Source organism: Hemitrygon akajei, chromosome 27, assembly GCF_048418815.1.
Source record: "Hemitrygon akajei chromosome 27, sHemAka1.3, whole genome shotgun sequence".
In the NCBI taxonomy this organism is placed as follows: domain Eukaryota; kingdom Metazoa; phylum Chordata; class Chondrichthyes; order Myliobatiformes; family Dasyatidae; genus Hemitrygon; species Hemitrygon akajei.
In genome coordinates this window covers 40,346,928-40,369,394 of record NC_133150.1, presented here as the reverse complement: position 1 = coordinate 40,369,394, position 22,467 = coordinate 40,346,928, and the positions used below count along the sequence as shown (strand labels likewise).

The window sequence follows — 22,467 nt, the reverse complement described above, 5'->3', positions numbered from 1 at the left end:
GTACAGGACAAGAGAGTTCAGAACTACGGGAGCACAGAAATGTGATTAGTATAGAATCTGATTAGCTCAGCATTTATAAAGGATAATGTCATTTGGATCTGAGAAATCTGGAACCCATCTGATGTAGATCGTGGAAATCAAGAAACTGCAAGTCTGAAAAGCAGAAAAGCTGGAAATTGCACTCGGCAGTTCAGGCTGCATTGGTGGAGAGGCAAGCAGAGCTAACATTTCAGTTTGAAGACTCTTCACAAGAAGTCGAGAAGGGTTAGCTTTCAGTTGCAGGGAAAGTGATGAATATAACAAAACAACTACACTTAGTGACCACTCAGACACCTCCTGTACCTAATGAAGTGGCCACTCAGTGCATGTTCTGCTGCTGTAGCCAATTCACTTTAAGATTTGATGTGTTGTGCATTCAGAGATACTCTTCTGCACACCACTCTTGTGATACATCAGCAGAGACAGGAAACTCGTTGCCTTTCTGTCAGCTTGAACCAGTCTGACCATTCTCATATAAACTCTCATTAACGAAATGCTTTCACTCATGGAACTGCTGCTCACTAAATGATTTTTTTTCTTTTGTTTTTGCACCGTTCTCTATAAACGCTAGAGACTGTTGTATAGGAAAAGCCCAGGAGATCAGCAGATTCTGAGATACTCAAACCACCCCATCCAGCGCCAACAATCATTCCACCATCAAATTCACTTAGATCACATTTCTTCTTCATTCTGATGTTTGATCTGAACAACAACTGAACTGCTTGACCATGTCTGCATGCTTTTATGCATTAAGTTGCTGCCATGTCATTGGGCTAATTAGATATTTGCATTAATAAGCAGGTGTAAAGGTGTACCTAATAAAGAGTCCACTGCGTGTATTAATGACAGGGTAAGACCAAGATTGTTAGGGGAACATATTATGAAGGATAGCTGATCATTGAGTTAAAGAGGAAGAGAAGAGAAAACTGGATGGATGAATAAAAGTTATGAACTTAAAGCTGGAAAGAACAAAGACACAAAAAAAAGGCATGTGAAAAGTTGAAAGTGCTGCAGAGTGGTGTAGCCTAGTTTAGAGAGGATGTCCAGGAGAGAGTGTGAATGGGTTGAGATACCATTAACACCAGAAGTGAGCAGTTTTAGTTCTGAGGGGAGAGATATCAACACAGAGAGAGTATTAGCTGCTGGAGGCACTCAAAATTATCAGGATTTTGGAAAAAATGGGTAAAGGTCTACCAGTTAGTGAGTTAGTACTAGAAAATGTAAATTTCATATAGTCAGAGATTATGAGAAATTTATTGATGCAAACGATCCTGATGAAGTGGAATTGCTGCTGAGGCACAGAACCAAAATACACATCTAAAAGGGAAGTGAAGAGCTGCTGATTCAGGTTGGAGGGGAAACATGCAAGGGAATGGTATGAAAGGAGGAGCCTTTCTGTAATTCCTCATGAAGTACAAGATAACACGTCCCTTACAAAACAAAAATGTGAACAAGAGGCTTCTCAGCACATTTAAGAGCGCATAACACATACAGAATGCTGGAGAATCTTAGCAGGTAATGCAGTATCTTTGAAAAGGAAAGGTTCAGGCTGAGACCCTTCATCAAGACTGGAAAGGAAAGGGCGGATAAGCCGGAATAAGCAGATGGGGGGATAGGAAGGAGTACAAGCTAGAAGGTGATAGGTGAAGCCAGGTGGTCATGGGAATGAGGAGGAAGTAAGAAGCTGGGAGGTGACAGGTGGAAAATCTAACAGGAAAGAAGAGTGAACCAGGGAAGAAAGTGACTAGGAGGGGTGCCAAGAGGAGATAATAACCAGATGTGGAGAAGAGAAGAGATAAGAAGGGAGCTAGAGCAGGGAATGGAAGAAGGGGAATGAGGGAGTTGGAGAAGAGTGAGCACATTTAATGGTATGCTGTCATCAGACAGGCCAGGTAAGGATAGTGGATTTTCTTCCCTAGAGGACAATAGTGAACTCAATAAACTTTAAAACAACCTTATAGTACCTTGGAGTCATAATTAATGTTGGTCTTCTCTCTTGTTTTTATTTTTAAGCAGTAACCTTTTGTTACTTTTTTGCCATATCTTGTTCCTAATGAATTAGAGTTATAAACTCTAATGTTAAGGTCCCAATTTCACTCTACCTGAAACTTTGATTCTTTGAAATCTATTGCATCAACCAGACTTGTGCCTCTGGCTTAGTCATTTGTGCTATTACGTGCATTCACACAGTTCTTTCCTCTGTTTTATTGGCAAGCCTCCTCAGCCTCTCTCTGATCTGATTCCTACTTCAGATTTCCTTGTAATCTGTTTATTTTTAGCCCTTCACTCTGCTTTATCTTCAACCAACTTCCTGGTATTTTACAGTCAACATTTGGATAGACAGGGACTTATTAGAAAAAGTCAGCATGGCTTTGTGCGTGGTAGGTCATGTTTAACCAATCCAAAGGGATTGGTCCTGGGGCTTCTGTGAGTCGAGCTGCATCTGTGGGTTGGGGGAGATGGCTGAAAAAGATACTGTCGATGTTTTGGCTTGATTCCCTATCTTAGGACTGAGGGTGGAGAGGAAAGATAGTCCGTATCAAAAGAAGAGGGGGAGTGGCGAGACTGGGGCCAGTAGGTCACTAGTGGACTGAAGAGGGCTGTAGGATGACAGGCAGATGTTCCCCTTGTAGGGGAAGGGGAGCGGTGATGTTTGGAGATAGAGGCAGGTGGATGATGGCTGGAAGCAGCCAGAGGAAAACACAAGGCAGATGGATCTGTGTGGATGGCAGGGAGGGTGATGATTGAGACAAAGAAGAAGGTGAGGAGCAGGAACACAACCAGTGCGAGAAGCTAATGATTAATATCTAATGATTTTTTTACTATCATCTCTTATCATAAATCTGACAGAATTCCTTTTAATCAGTGACTGGAGGGTAGTAATTATTCACAAAATGTACATTAGTATATGAAGCATTTCCTTTCTGGATATTCTTCTGTTCAATTTCAGATGCCTTGTTGATTAAATTGATTTTACATCTTAATTTTCTGAAGTACTTTCCCCTTAATTTCAGGTGCATTGTGGGCAGATAAATATGTAACAGGAGTTTTGGGAAGAGCGATCACAATCGATTGTCACTATGAAACAAAATACTGTTCAGACACAAAGTATTGGTGCCGTGGACTGACTCCACAATGTTTAGTTTTAGTGGAAACAAAAGGGCAACACGGACGGAGTGGACGAGTGTCAATCACAGATAACCCGGAACAGGGAATATTTACTGTTACTATGGAGGATCTTCACTCTGAAGATACAGGATGGCACGGATGTGGAATTACAAAAATAGGTCATAATCCGTTCTTTAATGTACATCTGCATGTACTTGAAGGTAAGTTTGTCAGTAATTGATGTTACGTCCCCACTAATAAATTTGATCCGTGAAGTTTAATCTGCCCAAATTGGACTTTAGTCAGCCAAATGTGAGTTGTTGCACTTGAACGATTAAATGTAAAGGGTGAGTACATAGGTAACGCCAGGTGCATTAACGATGCTGGTTGACAGAAGGATCTCAGTGTGCAAGTCCATACCTCCCTGAAAGTAGCTGCACAGGTTGAGAGGGTGGTAAAGAAGGAGTGTGGAGTGCTCGCTGTTATTGATTGAGGCACTGCGTTCAAGAGACAGGATGTTACGTTGCAGCTTTATTAAACTAGACCATATCTGCAGTCTTGCATTAGTTCTGTTTACCCCATTATAGGAAGGATGTGGAAGCTTTGGAAAGAGATTTACCAAGTTTTTGCCTGGACAAGTTTGACATGATCTCTTGCTACCTCTGTGTAAGTGTCAGCTGCAAGTCACTGAAACCAATCACAATTAAACTCTCTACCTCATTCATGAAGTTGATTGAATTTATAGAAGGGGCGACGAAGGGCAGAGTGGTGGACATGATCTTCATGAGCTTCAGCAAGGTAGGCTGATTTGGAAGGTGTGATCACCTGGAAATCAGGGTAAGCTGAAAAAAAAATTGTCTTAGTGGAAGGTGTATGACCATTGTGGTGTAGAGTTGCTTCCAGGTTGGAGGTCTGTGACCAGTGATGTTTTAAGGAGATTGTTTTGGTTCCACTGTTGTATGTTATCAGTGTTATCGGTCTGGAGGATGACATTATCCATATGGCTAATTAGTTTGCACATGACAACAAAGTTGGTGGTATTGTGGGCAATGAAAAACACGTCTGCTTTGCAAAGAAACTTAGACCAACATATGAGGTGGGTTAGAAATAGAATATTAAATTTAAAGCAGATAAATATGAGTTGCTGCACTTTGGTAAGTTAACTGAAGAAGTACACGGTAGGGCCCTGGGAAGTGTTACATAACAGAAGGAAAGGTGGATACTTCCCTGAAAGGCGAGACACAAATTGACAGGTTGGTGAAGAATGCACTTGGCACACTTGCCTTTAATGGTCAGGGGACTGAGTTCAAGAGTTATAATGCCAAGTTACATCTGTAAAAGATATGTGTGAAGCTGCATTTGGAATACACTCTGTTCTGATAATCTTGGTAAAGGAGTGAAGTCATTAACCTGGAATGGGTGTAAAAGTAGTTTATCAGCCTGGAGGGCTTAAATTATGAGGAGAGATCGGATAAGCATGGACTTTTTCTTCTACAGTGTAGGAGGCCGAGTGTTGGCTTTGTAGAGATTTGTAAAGAAATACAGGAGGGGCATTGATAATGGCAAAAGTCCTATTCCTAGGGTAATGCAATATAATAACAGAGGGCATGCATTTAAAGTGAGAGAGGGAAGATTTAGAAAGAATATCAGGATCAACTTTTTTCACCAAGTGGGTGATGGGTACATTGATAAAGCCTCTTATGGACATGGGTACAACACTTAAAATATATTGAAACAGGTACATGGATGAAATGCTGAGAGGGATATGTGACAATTGCAGGGAAACAGGACTAGTTGACAAGTAGACAATTGAATCATCTCAAATGAGATAGACTGAAGGACTTGTTTCCATGCTGTGTAACACCAACTTTATGACTCTGAAGCCACAGAACATGTGATACATATGTCACAAATTCCTCCATTAATGTTCTGCTTAGGTTTTCCAGGACACTTTCTGACTTAAGCCCATCGAAGTGGCAAACCAGTAGAGCATGCACATGTCACCACTGGGAACTGGTTCCCTGCTGCTGAGAGAGATTGTAGCCCTGATTTTAACAGTCTCAGTGTCATCACTGCTGCCCTGCAATGCTCAGAGATAATGGTAGACGTGGCAGGATACAGAGACACAGAGAGGGAGCTGAGCTGCTGAGGTCCCAACCTGGTGGGTCTGGGCTGAGATACAGAAGTGCAAAAAAATTGGAGAGTGTTTTATTTTTAGATGGTCACTCAATATCTGAATCTTTGATTCTTGCCCACAGAATGTGTGTCTGAACCTGTGTTTAGGTTTCTGCCATCAGCAAATGCTTTAAATTTGCAGAACTCACTGTCAGTGTCCTGTGAGTCTGTTCAAGGATCGCTTCCCATTCAGTACGTGTGGTATGAAAAAACCGAATCTGGGGATACAATGATCTCAAACACCAGCACATTGGATCTACATTGTCAATCCTTCAAACGCCAGCAGTATTACTGCACTGTCTCGAATTATTGTGGACCAAAAGCCAGTGAGATACTGGATGTGACAGCCTCCAACGTTATAGAAAAATGTACAGGTACTTCAGATACCACCACCATTGGTAAGCTGCTTTTGTCCATGCGCTCTATACTGATTATTTCACTGCATGCTATGCGGCTGTTGATTTTGCCTTGATGGTGATAGTTATGTGCTTCCCGCTGTTTTGTAGATGTCACACACTCGTGCCAGGGTGCTACTGGTGCATATGGGGTTTATTTATGACGTCTTTCATGATGTTTAATGTGCCTATTATGATAGCACTAACACTTGGAAATTTTGCAGATTGGTTTGCATTATTTCAGGCAAATGGAAATCATTCCAACATATGCCTAGATTAGTGCCCTGAAGGCTTTGAAGAGTGAGGTAGGTTATCCAGCTTCTGACCATCTGGAATTACCACTATGCTGTGTAAATGGACAAAATGAGTGCCAAATTCCTGATTTAGATCTCTCAGTCATTTTGAAAAAAAAACCCATATCTCTCAGTGTGGATACATTAGCACTTATATGACCTTAAGACATTGGAGCAGAATTGGGCCATTCAGCCCATCGAGTCTGTTCAGGCCTTTATCAAGAATCTATCGACCTCCACTTTAAATGCTTTGAATGGCCTGGCCTCCACAGCCACCTTTGGCAATAACTTCCACAGATTCACCACCCTGATGCAGGCCACCCTATTTTCCCGGCTTGTGGCGGAATTATTAAATCACAAAAGTAAATTTAAAAAAAGAAAAACTTCTTGCAGATGTTGAAAATTCAAAATAATAGCATAACATTTTGGACATACTCAGCAGGTCAGGCAGCATCTGAGGAAAGAGAAGTCGTTCTGGAACCCTTCTCTTTTGGGTTGGCTTCAGTTTGGGCAAAGGTTCTCTGACCTGAAAGTGTCTCTGTTCCTTTTGCCTGACCTGCTGAATGTTGGTATACATTTGTAATGAATCTCAAACCATGGACTAAACACAGTTGGAGTACAGGACAAGAGAGTTCAGAACTACGGGAGCACAGAAATGTGATTAGTATAGAATCTGATTAGCTCAGCATTTATAAAGGATAATGTCATTTGGATCTGAGAAATCTGGAACCCATCTGATGTAGATCGTGGAAATCAAGAAACTGCAAGTCTGAAAAGCGGAAAAGCTGGAAATTGCACTCGGCAGTTCAGGCTGCATTGGTGGAGAGGCAAACAGAGCTAACATTTCAGTTTGAAGACTCTTCACGAGAAGTCGAGAAGAGTTAGCTTTCAGTTGCAGGGAAAGTGATGAATATAACGAAACAAGTACACTTAGTGACCACTCAGACACCTCCTGTACCTAATGAAGTAGCCACTCAGTGCACGTTCTGCTGCTGTAGCCAATTCACTTTAAGATTTGATGTGTTGTGCATTCAGAGATACTCTTCTGCACACCACTCTTGTGATACATCAGCAGAGACAGGAAACACGTTGCCTTTCTGTCAGCTTGAACCAGTCTGACCATTCTCATATAAACTCTCATTAACGAAGTGCTTTCACTCATGGAACTGCTGCTCACTAAATGATTTTTTTTCTTTTGTTTTTGCACCATTCTCTATAAATGCTAGAGACTGTTGTATAGGAAAAGCCCAGGAAATCAGCAGATTCTGAGATACTCAAACCACCCCATCCAGCGCCAACAATCATTCCACCATCAAATTCACTTAGATCACATTTCTTCTTCATTCTGATGTTTGATCTGAACAACAACTGAACTGCTTGACCATGTCTGCATGCTTTTATGCATTAAGTTGCTGCCACATGTCATTGGGCTAATTAGATATTTGCATTAATGAGCAGGTGTAAAGGTGTACCTAATAAAGAGTCCACTGCATGTATTAATGACAGGGTAAGACCAAGATTGTTAGGGGAACATATTATGGAGGATAGCTGATCGTTGAGTTAAAGAGGAAGAGAAGAGAAAACTGGATAGATGAATAAAAGTTATGAACTTAAAGCTGGAAAGAGCAAAGACACAAAAAAAGGCATGTGAAAAGTTGAAAGTGCTGCAGAGTGGTGTAGCCTAGTTTAGAGAGGATGTCCAGGAGAGGGTGTGAATGGGTTGAGATACCATTAACACCAGAAGTGAGCAGTTTTAGTTCTGAGGGGAGAGATATCAACACAGAGAGAGTATTAGCTGCTGGAGGCACTCAAAATTATCAGGATTTTGGAAAAAATGGGTAAAGGTCTACCAGTTAGTGAGTTAGTACTAGAAAATGTAAATTTCATATAGTCAGGGATTATGAGAAATTTATTGATGCAAACGATCCTGATGAAGTGGAATTGCTGCTGAGGCACAGAACCAAAATACACATCTAAAAGGGAAGTGAAGAGCTGCTGATTCAGGTTGGAGGGGAAACATGCAAGGGAATGGTATGAAAGGAGGAGCCTTTCTGTAATTCCTCATGAAGTACAAGATAACACGTCCCTTACAAAACAAAAATGTGAACAAGAGGCTTCTCAGCACATTTAAGAGCGCATAACACATACAGAATGCTGGAGAATCTTAGCAGGTAATGCAGTATCTTTGAAAAGGAAAGGTTCAGGCTGAGACCCTTCATCAAGACTGGAAAGGAAAGGGCGGATAAGCCGGAATAAGCAGATGGGGGGATAGGAAGGAGTACAAGCTAGAAGGTGATAGGTGAAGCCAGGTGGTCATGGGAATGAGGAGGAAGTAAGAAGCTGGGAGGTGACAGGTGGAAAATCTAACAGGAAAGAAGAGTGAACCAGGGAAGAAAGTGACTAGGAGGGGTGCCAAGAGGAGATAATAACCAGATGTGGAGAAGAGAAGAGATAAGAAGGGAGCTAGAGCAGGGAATGGAAGAAGGGGAATGAGGGAGTTGGAGAAGAGTGAGCACATTTAATGGTATGCTGTCATCAGACAGGCCAGGTAAGGATAGTGGATTTTCTTCCCTAGAGGACAATAGTGAACTCAATAAACTTTAAAACAACCTTATAGTACCTTGGAGTCATAATTAATGTTGGTCTTCTCTCTTGTTTTTATTTTTAAGCAGTAACCTTTTGTTACTTTTTTGCCATATCTTGTTCCTAATGAATTAGAGTTATAAACTCTAATGTTAAGGTCCCAATTTCACTCTACCTGAAACTTTGATTCTTTGAAATCTATTGCATCAACCAGACTTGTGCCTCTGGCTTAGTCATTTGTGCTATTACGTGCATTCACACAGTTCTTTCCTCTGTTTTATTGGCAAGCCTCCTCAGCCTCTCTCTGATCTGATTCCTACTTCAGATTTCCTTGTAATCTGTTTATTTTTAGCCCTTCACTCTGCTTTATCTTCAACCAACTTCCTGGTATTTTACAGTCAACATTTTCCCCACCACAAGGTTTTCCCCCAACAGGTCCATTGATCTAATAACCATTTCAGTCATGTCTCCAAGATTCTTGCCCTGAAATGCCCCACTGAAGCCATTATCTGATCTTTCTTTTTACTAAGCCCACTGCCCAGACTATGAAGCATTCCCATATTTCACAGTTCTTTTATTGCTCACCATATGCACAGGGTAACGACCCAAAGTCCTCGACATCCATAAGCCAGCAGCTCTTAAGATGATCAGCAGTCCTTGGGCACACAGACGATCTGCACCGAGCAGATGTCTAGCCACTTTAACCAGGACGAAATCTCATGTGAAGCGTTGGCGAGGTTTTGTCGTTCTTCGCTTGCTCATCAGTAGGCGATACTGGCATCGCACTACTTGAGCAGCGGTGTCACACGGGATGCGTCGCCCTGAAAAGGTGTCTGTAATGAACAGTAGACATCCGTTGCAGCTGGAACCCACAGCTCATTCACCTCGGATGGCCCGATGCACCAAGGCTGTCGGCACTTTCTAGCGTTTGTACCAAAGCCTGCGTGGTAAAATCTCGGGCACCGTGTCCTCTGTTTCGCAGCTGCGGATGTCTTTATGTTGGGGGGGGGGGGGGGCTTGCTGACCAGGCTTATTCAAAAAGTTCGAATTTCAAAGTAAAATTTATTATCAGAGTATATACATGACACCAGGTACAACCCTGAGATTCTTTTTCTGCAGGCGTGTTTAGCAAATTAATAGAAGAGTAACAGTAAACAGGATCAATGAACATACAGTGCAAATGTAGATACAAATAATGAGCAATAAATAACAAACATGAAATAACAAGACAAAGAGCCCTTAAAGTGAGACCATCGATTGTGGGAACACCAGAAGAAGAATGAGTGTCATTTTCCCAACCTCCCTTGAGACCAATCAATTATCCAACTCCACCTTCCTGTATAGTCCCTGGTTCCCGAGTTCACCTGCCCTACTCCTTGTCCTTGGTGACCTGGACCCTGTTGTTCTTCCCTCTCTGAATCCTGCTGCAGTGAAAGATGTAAGTAGTAATGCCGGTGAGAATTTCTGATGGAAATTGTCGTGGGTGATGCAGGAACTGGAGAAGTCCTGTCCCAGCCTGTTCGGATTGGCAGCAACGTCTCCTCCACAGTCACCATCAGCACAAGTGCGACACAAGGCTGTCACACAAAATATTTTGTGTGCGCTTAGCCCCCTGTTCTACTTGCTTTATAATTCTGACTGTGTAGCTAAGCACAGCTCCAGTGGCATATTTAAGTTTGCTGTGACACCACTGTCGTTGGCCATGTCAAAGCTGGTGATGAATTACCATTCTGGCTGAGTACTACCACAACAACAACCTCTCATTCAAAGTCAGCAAGACCAAGGAGTTGATTATTGTCTTCAGGAGGAGGAAACCGGAGATCCATGGAGATCTATGGATCTATGGAGATCTATCCTCCTCCCAACTCATAAACACTCTCAGTTGTTGGAAGTCAGAAAATATTATAGTAGATTTCCTCATCCACTTAACTACTACATATTGTGAGTAGCCCTAGTATACTATATATCACAACAGCATAAGATATAGGACCAGAATTAGGTCATTTGGCCCATCAAGTACTCTGCCATTCAATCTCGGCTGATTTATTACCCCTCCCAACCCTATTCTCATGCCTTTTCCCCATAAATTTTGATGCCTTTACTAATGAAAAACCTATCAATCTCTGCTTTAAATATATCCAATGACTTGGCCTCTACAGCCATCTATGGTAAAAAAAAACACAGGTTCAACACTCTCTGGCTAAATAAATTCCTCCTCATCTCTATTTTAGAGGAGCATTTCTGTATTCTGAGACTATACCCTCTGGACTGAGACTCGCCTACTCTAGAAAACATCCTCTCCACATCCACGCTGTCTGGGCCTTTCAATATTTAATAGGTTTCAACAAGATCACCCATCATTCTTCTAAACTGCAATGAGTACAGGCAAACAGTCCTCATACTTTAACCCTTTCATTCCCAAGATCATTTGCATCAAGCTCCCCTAGACTAGGGGTTCCCAACTTGGGGGTCCATAGATCCCTTGGCTGATGGTCAGGCCCATTGGCATAAAAAAAGGTTGGGAACCCCCTGTCTGTGATGACAGCACATCCTTCTCTCAATAAGGGTCCCAAAACTGCTCATCATATTCCAAGTGCAGTCTGGCCAAGCCTTATAAAGCCCAGTACTTGGATATTTTCTCAGCAACTGAGTGGAAAATATTTTATGATCCCACTATTCTTTTTGCAGGCATGCACAAGATTGGGATTAAGCCTTTCAATATTCAAAAGATTTCAATGTTCGCTGGCTGACAACCTAAAATACCAGTTTATTTCTATTCTCTGTTTCTTACTTAGTATTTACTTAGAGATACAACACAGTAACAGGCCCTTCCTGGCAAATGAGCCTGTGCTGCACAATTACAACAATGTGACTAATTAACCAACTAACCTGTATGTCTTTGGAATGTGGGAGGAACCTGGGGCAACCGGAGGAAATGCACGTGGTCACAGGAGTATGTACAAACTCCTTACAGACAGTGCTGGGAATTGAACCCAAGTCACCGGCACTGTAAATCATTACGCTAAATTTAGTTAAGAAAAGACTTTCCTTCTGACAGTCATGCTCTCTAACTTGAATGCAGGTGGAAACAAAGTTTAAACTGAATTTTATTTCCTAGTCTCCACAGGGTCTAGATATTCTTGTAAAAGTTCTGGAAAGGAATCAGCAATAATAACCCCTTCTACAAATCCAGAAATAAGAGACAATGACGGACAAAGGTAAACTTGATCCAGTTTTGTTAAATAGTGCAGTGTTCTCAATCCTAATGGTTTGACTGGTTTTATGGGACAATTATTAGGGAGAAAACAACTTAATCTGAGGATTGTCCTTTTATGAGATGCTCATGATGTGAGTGTATTTGCAGTGAGTCTGTAGATATCAACCAGAATCTCCCAACAATAATACTACTGTTCAGATTCCTAAAAGCAGTGCTTGAAAATTTTCATGAATTATAATTTTACATAGATTTATAATTATTTCAAACTTCCTTAAATAGTGTGATTTATTTCATTAATCTCCCTGCCAAAATAGTACAGAGAAAATTTACAAGGATGTTACTGTGTCTGGAGAACCTGAGTTATAAGGAAAGATTGAATAGGTTAGGACTATATTCTTTAGAATGCATAAGACTGAGAGGAGATTTGATAGAATTACAGTATACAGAATTATGAGAGGTTATAGACAGGGAGCAATCATTTTCCACTGAGTTTGCATAGGAATACAACCAGAGGTCATGAGTTAAGGGTGAAAGTTGAGAAGTTTAAGAGGAATATGAGGGGAAAATTCTTTGCTCAGAGGGTCATGAGAGTGGAATGAGCTGCCAGCCCAAGCAGCACATATGAACTTAAATTCAACATTTAAGAGAAGTTTGGATAGGTACATGAATAGTAGAGGCACGGAGAACTATGGTCCTGCTGCAGGTCAATGGGAGTAGGCAGTTTAGATGGTTTCTGCATGGACTAGATGGGCCAAAAGGCCTGCTTCTATGCTGTACTTGTCTATGACTATGTCTGTAGTCATAAACTGTCATAGATTTGACTGATGGACAGAAAGCCATGTGGGTGGGAGGAGTTTAGCCAATAGTAAAGCATTTAACATCAGTTTCCTGGGCCTTGTTTGCTCTGCCTCCTCCACCCTTCCCCTTAAGAGGACTGACAGGTTGCTGGCCTTGCAAGAGAAGACTTCATCACTGAGGTTGGGGTTGGCTTCTAAATGTAGTGTTTCGGTCCGACTGCAAATTATTCAGTCAATATCTTGGTGAGCAGGACTAAGGAGGGTTGCATGATGATTACTGTCATCTGTTGGATTAAAATAACTCAATCAGTGCTTTCAGGTGGATGGTGCAGTCCCTGTGTAATATTCAATGAGGAATAAATTGCCACTTCCTTATAGTCTAAACAATACTTATCTCCCTCATTATCGGTCATTATCACATGATTGTTTATGGGATCTTGCTAGGCATATATTGGCTGCTGCATTTCTACACTGCAAAAATATCCAACACCTCACTTACTGGGCTGTGCACATCCTGAGGTCACGAGTGGAGTTCAAAGATTGCAAGTATATCGATTATCAAAGTATGTATTCAGTATACAACCCTGAGATTCGTCTTCCCACAGACAGCCCCGAAACAGAGAAACACAATGAAACCTGTTCAAGGAAAATATCAAACACCCAATGGACAAAAAGAAAAGAGCAAATCATGCAAGTGGCAAAAAATGCATGAAAAACACAGAATAAAATACAGAGTCATTGAAACAGTCTAGGAATGTTCAGTTTAGTTCACTTCAGTTCAACTTAGCACTGTGTCGTTGTCTGCAGAGCCAGTCCACCTCAATCAAAAGCAAACAAAATAGCAATAAAAGGGAGCGATCAGAAACTAGAAACACATATAACATATAATAAATTGTGTAAATGCCAGATGCTCATTGTTTATCATTAGCCAAGAATCAATGTGAGCCAAGGCTGATGCTTTCTTATTCTTTGTGCCACAGACTCATTTCCATAATCGTGCTCAGTGTCACTGGAGTTCTTGTCATGGTTTTTATTGTTTGCCTAATTTGGTTCCTAAACCGTAAACTCAAGGGTGAGTTTTGAACATTTTAAAGTTGTTTCATGATATTTGTGAGAATTTGCTGCACTGTATTGAGAGATTTTGTCTGGTTCTTATTAAAAAGTAATAGTGTTAAGGACATACTTGACTGAAAATCAAAAACCTGCTTGCTGGTGTTGAAATCTGAAGCAGAAGTAAGGGAAATGGCAGATCAGGCAGCTATTCTGATGAAGTTCTTAGGAGCTGGATTGCTCACTGCTTCTCTTTCTGGCAGCACCAGTACTTCCAGCATTTTCTGTTAACATGATCTCATCTGTATGCTGTAAATTGCAAAGATAGGTTAAAAGGGCTAAAGAGGAATGAAGTATTGTTTATAGGTTCATGGCTTGTTCAGATATCTGATTATGAAAGGGAACAAGCTGTTCCTGAATCACTGAGAATCAGGCTTCAGGCTTCTGTACTTCCTCCCTGTTGATAATAATGGGAAGAGGACATGTCTTTGAGGTTCAGTATTGAGTTGAGCACTTATAGAAAATAATACTGCTTTTTCTGATGTTGCGTGCAGTGGCCAGAGCATATTCTGGCTCTGTGTGGCGATTTGTGCCTGTGGTGGAACCAAGGTTTTGCACGCAGCACATGGCCAATTAACCCTGTTACTGACAAGTATTTTCAAAGGTGATATTGTATTTTCCAGACACCACGTTCAAAATGTTTCACAGAACAAGCAAGAATGAAACCCAGGTAAGGGCTTGAACTGTGAATGTTTTTAAAATTTACAACAAACATTTCAGGCCATTTACCCCATACCATATACAAACCTCCTCACATCATTCTTCTTTAGTATATCCTTCTGTTCATTCTCTCTCCAGTATTATCCAGCATTGCCTTAAAAAATCCGTAATACTTTACTGAGCTCATCCTCAGAGTGGCCACATACTTTAATATTTTTACTGATGGGCACAGGGTGAGTTTGGCTCTGGCTTTACTGTTGAAAATGGGAACTTTTCTTATTCTATATTTGTGTTCAACAATTATTCAGTCGACAGTTCATTTTTCCCCACTGAGTCCCAAACACTGAAGCAAAATCAGAAAAATAAAGAAAGTTCACTCTGACACCCAGAATCAGAATCAGGTTTAATATCATTGTCATACTGTATATTGTAAAATTTGTTGTCTGCAAGTGAATAAAAAGCTTGTCTTTTCTGTGGTCATAAGCTGCCCTCAGCTACCCACTTTCTCACTGTACCATTCAATGCTGACAACATCACTCCAAACATATTGCTGATTCTTGGATCAGTTATCAGCCATCTTTGTTAATGATATTTTCTACAATGTGCTGCATGCTTGTTCTGTCTGACTTCATGATGAATTTTTAACTGGACACTCCAGTTGATAAAATCTTTGGCCACTTTGAATAAATGGTCAATTGGGTTCAAAATCTTCTCACTTATATCCACTGTCTCTTCACATTTCCACAGGTTGCTGATCTGTCATAGACCTTCCCTCTTGTCCATCTGCACTTGCTTAATCTCACTGCTTGTCACTTTGGCTTCAGTTGTCCCAGTTCTCAGCTCTGGGATCCACTCCCTGAATATCTGCAACTCTAAACTGGTCCACTAAGCCTTGTTGACTGCAAACAACAAAGATTTTGTGCCTTGCTCTGATGCCATCCACATTCAGTTTGTCTTTCATCTAATGATGCCACCGTGAAGCAGTTGGAATAGTTTTTCTTGTATTGAATTTGCTATGGTTCTTGTACATTTACATATAGCCAATGTTGATTGAGAATCACTTGAATCATTAGTTGTTATCATACAGGCTAGAAAATTACAGTTTTATTGTCACATTTAAGGAGATGAAGCTTAATAAAAAAAAAATGAAAAGCAAAGCAGAGTTGGAGCGGGGGCAGTGGTGATTTGATGGAAGTTACAAGGTTGTCAGAGTACCTTAAAGAGAGGTGAAGGTGTTTCCACTAGAAGGGGAGAACAGATGTAAAGCTGTATGTATAAAGCAATTAATAATAGACCTACCCCATCAAGAATTCTAGATTAAATTCCATTCCCAGGTTATTCAAGATTCACTTTGTTTATTGTCATTCTTCAGTAGAGAAGTGTAAAGGAGAACAAAATGATGGTTAATCCAGATACAATGGAGCATAAAAAACACAATAAGCATAAAGAACTAAACTTTAAAAAACCCAATAATTATAATTACATAAGATTAGCTTATATACGTAGACTGATCATGATGACATTCTAGAGTTAGTCGCTGCTGGAGGTAAGTGAAGTGAATCAAGTGTCATAAAGGAAAGTGTGTAAGCATGTGGGGAAGACAACAACATGGCTTAACACAAGTAAATAAATTATGTTCAAGCACCAGCTAGACATATAAAATCAGTCCCGATACTGGGTTTCAATCTGAAATGCTAAAATTCCTCCCCTTTCCCCCCCCCCCCCAACCATAGATGCTGCTCAGCCTGCTGAGGTCTTTAGAAGACTGCTCACTGCAAAAACTGCTTGTTGCGACCGCAGGATGACTATTGTGGGGAAGAGACAGTAGCTCACCTCAACGCGAGCTGTGGGTTTGCAAAGAGGGTGTGGGGGAAAGATGCAAGCGCCTGTATTGCAGTTGACCCCGAGCAGCTGTGTGACAGAGGACTCTAAACCTACGGGCACACAGGGAGGTGGACATCAAGTGCTGCTGGCAGATCATCAAATTGGTGAAGCCATCCTTTGGTCTGCCTGAAGCCTGGTGGTCTGCCGGCACATCGAGATGTCCATAAGGGAACGCTGCCGACTGTCACATTCCAGGCTGGAAGATTGCGGGCTGTAGGAATCACAGAAGCTTGGTGAAGCCACTGCAAAGGCTTGGTGGGGAAGGAACAAACGTGTAGGGTTTATCTCTTACTGGAGAGGGAGGGTTGGGTTAGTGGAGGAAGCCCTTCTATTATGTAATAGGGCCGCAACTCAGGGGCCCAATTGAGAGGCAGCAGTGCTTTTGATTGATAAGTAGGAAAATAATAGAACAGTATCTTAAGCATCAGCTTTGTGGATGTAAACAATGAAAAGACAGTGCACGGTTTATTTTTGTAAATATTTTTTATTATGAATGAAGTTTACTTTGTTTAAAAAAAGAACTGCTTGAGACCTCTTAGTCATAGACCTCTGCTCAGCACCTTTCATATTCATCAGACATAAACTGGTCTCTGCATTTTTTATTCTTGAGGAAACAACAACATCCGAAGATCAAGATGCATATGAAACAGTGCTGGAGATTCAAAGTGACAGGACACCTGCCCAGCTGGCTAACAAAGAAAATGGGGCCATGGGTGCAACAATGGAACTTCAAAGGAAATCAACAGCAGATCCCTCTGTTAATGGAGAGAGTAATGTCTTCTACACAGATGTTAAATTTATAAACAATCCCCCAAAGGTCAACAGAAAATATTCATCTCCTGGTATGCCAGAGAACTCTACAAAGACAATTTATGCCAGTATTGCTCCTTAGGAGATCTACTGTATACGCTTGGACATGATTGTTATTACTCCAGCTTTGTGTTGAGATCCACTGTTTTATTGGGATTCCACAGTCATAAACTACCCACATACAGATTTTCAAATCCAAGTCAGAATCATAATAAGGTTTATTATTACTGACATATTTCATGATATTTGTTGTTCTGCAGCTGCAGTAGAGTGCAATGCATCAAAATTACTATAAATCACAATAAGAAATATGTAGAAAGTAAACATATAGTGCAAAAAGCGAGCAAAATAATGAGGCAGTGTTTGTGGGTTCATCTGATGGCAGAGGGGAAGAAACTGTTCCTAAAATGTTGAGTGTGTTTCTTCAGGCTCGTATACATCCTCTTTAATGATAGCAATGAGAAGAGGGCAGGTCCTGGATGGTGAGAGTCCTTAATGATGGATGTTGTCTCTTCTGATAGAACATAGAACATGGAATAGTACAGCACAGTAAAGGCCCTTCGGCCCACAGTGTTGTACTGACCCTTAAACCCTGCCTCCTGTATAACCCCCCACCTTAAATTCCTTCATATACCTGTCTAGTAGTCTCTCAAATTTCACTAGTGTATCTGCCTCCACCACTGACTCGGGCAGTGCATTCCACGCACCACCAACTCTCTGAGTGAAAAACCTTCCTCTAATATCCCCCTTGAACTTCCCACCCCTTACCTTAAAGCCATGTCCTCTTGTACTGAGCAGTGGTGCCCTGGGGAAGAGGCGCTGGCTGTCCACTCTATCTATTCCTCTTAATATCTTGTACACCTCTATCATGTCTCCTCTCATCCTCCTTCTCCCACACCTCTCCTGCAGCACTCCACCCTTCCCATTCTCAAGGTGCTCCTTCCACCAACTAGCCTGCAGGTCACCCTTGAGCAAGGTGTACAACCTGCTTAGCCCCATGATCAGGTTCAAATGAAGCCATGGGAACAGGTGGTGGATGGTCGTATAAGCAGCTGGTGCATATCACAAGTCCTGGCTATGTGACCACTGACACCAAGTGGACAATCTCTGAAGAGTATTGATAATGGTTGGGTTCTCCTGTCTTGTAAAGACACTGCCCAGAAAAAGGCAATGGGAAACCACTTTTGTGGAAGAATTCACCAACAACAATCATGGTCACCTTGCTGACAACGATCACCTATGTCATCCGACATGGCACTTAATTGTGAATGGTCACGGTACATCTTTGGACTGTGGAAGAAAACCAGAGAACCTGGAGAAAACTCCTGCAGTCTACGGAGAGGACATACAGATTCTCCTCACAGAATGGCACCAGAATTGAACTCTGAATTTCAGAAGTACTGGTTGGACAAGTCTGTAACTGTATGAAAGAGAATACAGTACTGTTTTCCTGGGTTTCTTCCATTTGACTCAATTTCCATGCAGATCTCAAAAAATGTGAATCTTGGTAGATTACTGTCTAGTTTCAACTACACGTCCTTTACAAGTGAGTAATAGAACCTGGTCCATGGACTCGGTGGGTTGTGATTTATCTCTTCGCAGTTGTATGACTTTATGACAGCTCCCATTAATGTCTTCTGCTCTTTGAGCATTCTTAGCTCCACCCATACTGATAACACTAGAGATTATGCTGAGACTTTATAAGACAATGGTCAGGCTGCACTTGGAGTATCGTCAACAGTTTTGGCCCCCATATCTCAGAAAGGATGTGTTGTCATTAGAGTCCAGAGGAGGTTCACGAGGATGATTCTGGAATGAAGTGGTTAACATATGAGGAGCGTTTTGCAGCTTTGAGCCTGTACACATTGGAATTTAGAAGAGTGCAGGGGGATCTCTTTGAAACCCATCGGATGTTGAAAGGACTAAATAGGGTGGATGTGGAAAAGGTATTTCCTATGGCAGACACATCCAGAACTAAAAGGCACAGCCTCAAAATTGAAGGGTGACCCTTTAGAACAGAGGTAAGGAGGAATATTTTTTAGCCAGAGAGTAGTAAATCTGTGGAATGCCCTGCTACAGACTGCAGTTGAGGCCAAGTCTGTGGGTGTATTTAAAGCAGAAGTTGATTATTTCCGGATTGGTCAGTGCATCAAAGGATATGATGAGAAGGCAGGTGTATAGGGTTCAGTGGGATATGGGATCAGCCATGATGGAATGGCTGAGCAGACTCGATAGATTGAATAACCTAATTCTACACTTGTGTGTTATAGTCCAATACTTTTATAAGGAAACAAGTCCCCATTTAAAGCCATATGAAACAATCCTCTTTACGCCTTAGATAATAGTTACACTAGGAAACTCAAAGTTAAAGCACATTTATTATCGAAATATGTATACTGTATACATGGTTCCTTAAGGTTGTTATAGCTAGGGTTGATAATGGGATTAAGTTGCGACTACCTATTAAATGCTTCCAATGGCTGAAGTCCTTAAGACAGTCCTTTGTTGAGTTCAACACTGACTTCAGGCCTCGACACAGGAGAAAACAACAGGAAACATCTGGTTTAATTTCCTTTCATATTTGAAGAAGTGGTATTTATTGCACAACAGCTCTTGCAATGCAGTTCCCCATTATCTAGCTGTTTATTCAAGTGTGCTGATTACAGTGGGCATTCAAATTACATAACTGCCTACCCATTCTCCATCTCACAGACACACTCTCATCCTGCACTTGTCACTGTTCACCATTTATTGCTGCCTGCTTCAAATATTTATATGCCTGCTTGTTCTATTATAATAGTGCCAGCAACATTATACTGTCACGCATAAGCATGCACCTCACACTCTGTGTCAACCTGTCAATATTCAGGCCATGCTACACAGGGACTTCTGCTAATATTATTTTATGATTGTATATGGTGAATCAAAACTATACAGTATCTACTGTGTGTGACTATATGTACTGTGTTTTGCTGACTATATGTACTTGTCCCTAATAAAACAATGTTTAATTTAGCCATATACATGTGTGTAGTTGCATGACAAAAAACCTGAACTTGAAATTAAATGGAAAGGAACTTAAATTCATCAAAAGTTTTGTTATTTAATGTTATGTAAACCTGAAATAAAGCATTATAGTTTGCATTAATGGTCATTGATCATTTAGATTTTCCTTTCTCATGCAAAATACAAAAATAAATTATCCAATTGTGGGTAAGAAAAGTTGTTTAGACTCATTTGCTAGAAGGAGTAGCTGGTCTGAACATTACTAGGAAAAGATTTTTGAAGTTTCTCTCTATTTAGAAAATAGTGCATGCTCTTATTTCTTTGACCAACGTGCATGAACATGCACTTTATGACACTGAGTTCTATTTGCCACTTCTTTACCCATTCTCATTCTTTCTAAGCTTTTCTGTAGCCTCTCTACTTCCTCAAAAATAATTGCCCATCCACCTCTCTCCATATCATCCTCAAACTTGGCCACAAAGTCATCAATTCCATCATCCAAATCATTGACATATAACATAACAAGTGTTCCCAACACAGCCCACTGTGGAACACCACCGGTAGCCCACTGGAAGATCTTCCCTTTATTTCCACCTCTTTGGCTCATACCAAGCAACCAATGCTCTATCAATGCTAATATCTTTCCTGTAATACCATGTGTTCTTAAACGTTAAGCAGCCTCATGTGTGGCACCTTGTCAGAGGCCTTCTGAAAATCCAAGTTCACAACAGCCACCAATTCTCCTTTGTCTATCCTGCTTGCTATTTCTTCAAAGAATTCCAACTGATTTATCAGACAAGTTTTCCCTTAAGGAAACCATGCTTATTATGGCCTATTTTATCATGTACAAGTACCTTGAAACCACATCCTTAATAATCGACTCCAACATGTTCCCATTCATTGAGGTCAGACTAACTATAATTTCCTTTCTTCTGCCTCCCTCCCTTCTTGACATTTTAAATTTTTCGGTCCTCTGGAACCATGCCAGAGTCTATTGACCCTTGAAAGATCATTACTAAAGCCTCCATAATCTCTTCAGCCACCATTTTCAGAACCCTGGAGTGCAGACTACCTCGTCCGGGTGATTTATCTACCTGCTCTGATGTTATGTGCCTATGCTGGCCCTGCAAATAAGATTTTCATTGCACCTGTCCATACATATAATTGTGCATATGACAGTAAATTGAACTTTGACATTGACTTTGAAATCTGACATGTCTGATGCCCCATTTCTTCTCCTCTTTTCATATGTTATTGTTGGTTAGGGTTCATGCCACACAGCTCTTAAGATCAGCCACATTATTATTTCATGAATAATATTCAAGATTCACAGCCAGCAATAATGAACAAACTGCCAAATATTTCCACTGTAAAGTGGAACATTACTCAGGACGTTGCCGTTTGTCACTGCTGGAGACCTTCAACTGGGAGATGCTGTTCCAGGCGAACACCCTCACTAATTTGCCCAGGAAGATATTTGACTTTGTGAGTGTCTTTGTGGAGCTGCACTCATCCAAACAGTGAATAGTATCGTGATAGTAACAGTGTTGAGAGTGAGTGCAAAATTCCACAACCCACTCCTGAAGCACCAAATAGCAGAGACTCCTGTACCGTGAACGTAGTTCACTTTGTCCCATTTGCAAACAACTTCCTTCACACAGTAGTTCCAAGTGTTATTGCGTGTTCATTGGTTTCTATCACACAACAGCAGTAAATAAAGTAACATCATCTACAAGCACTTTCACGTGCTTCACCATTCACCATTTCATGCTGCAACTCATTCATTTAATCCAGCACCTGTCTTTTCTTAATATTGTTCATTGGCCTTTAAGGCTTTTATATAGTGACGGAAATTGTGCTTGAGTTGATTGTATCATTGCAGCATTGCCCATATATTCATCTTTCTAACAGAGAAGCAACAATGTTGAATATCCAAACAAAAATAGCCAATGATGAAAATTCCTCAGTGGGTCAGGCAGCATCTGCATAAAGTGAAACAAATCCAATACTTCAGGTCCATCTCCATCCTCAATAGTTGTTCTCATGTAATCTCATGGCCTGAAGGATTAATTGTTTCCCATTCTCCATCAGTGTTATCAAGAGGACGTGGCCTCAGTCATCGTGAGTAAATGTAGCAGATGAATTGGGCACGTAGTGAGAAGAGAGGTCAACTCCATTCTCTAAGACAGCACTTCACAGGACACCTGAAGGGTGGAGGAAACGCAGGAGGCCAAATACCACTTGGCACCATACCACAGAGGCAAAAATGAACCAAATCTGAGATACAATAGAGAAGATGGCCTAGGACAGACAGAGATGGAGGACCTTCATTGCTGCTTTAAACACCAGCATAACAGGCAGCAAGTAATTAACCATTGACACTGTGAGAC

The 22,467-nt window shown here is 41.1% G+C and overlaps 1 protein-coding gene across 1 annotated transcript; it reads left to right on the top strand.

The window, feature by feature from the left end:
- Positions 1-1,217: 1,217 nt before the first annotated feature.
- LOC140717008 (uncharacterized) lies at positions 1,218-20,225 on the top strand. The gene is made up of 8 exons (XM_073030203.1): positions 1,218-1,239; positions 2,319-2,420; positions 3,054-3,368; positions 5,406-5,720; positions 11,712-11,811; positions 13,588-13,679; positions 14,341-14,387; positions 16,872-20,225. The coding sequence occupies exons 1-8, from the start codon at positions 1,218-1,220 to the stop codon at positions 17,151-17,153; spliced, it is 1,275 nt and encodes a 424-aa protein (XP_072886304.1). The 3' UTR covers positions 17,154-20,225.
- Positions 20,226-22,467: the final 2,242 nt, after the last annotated feature.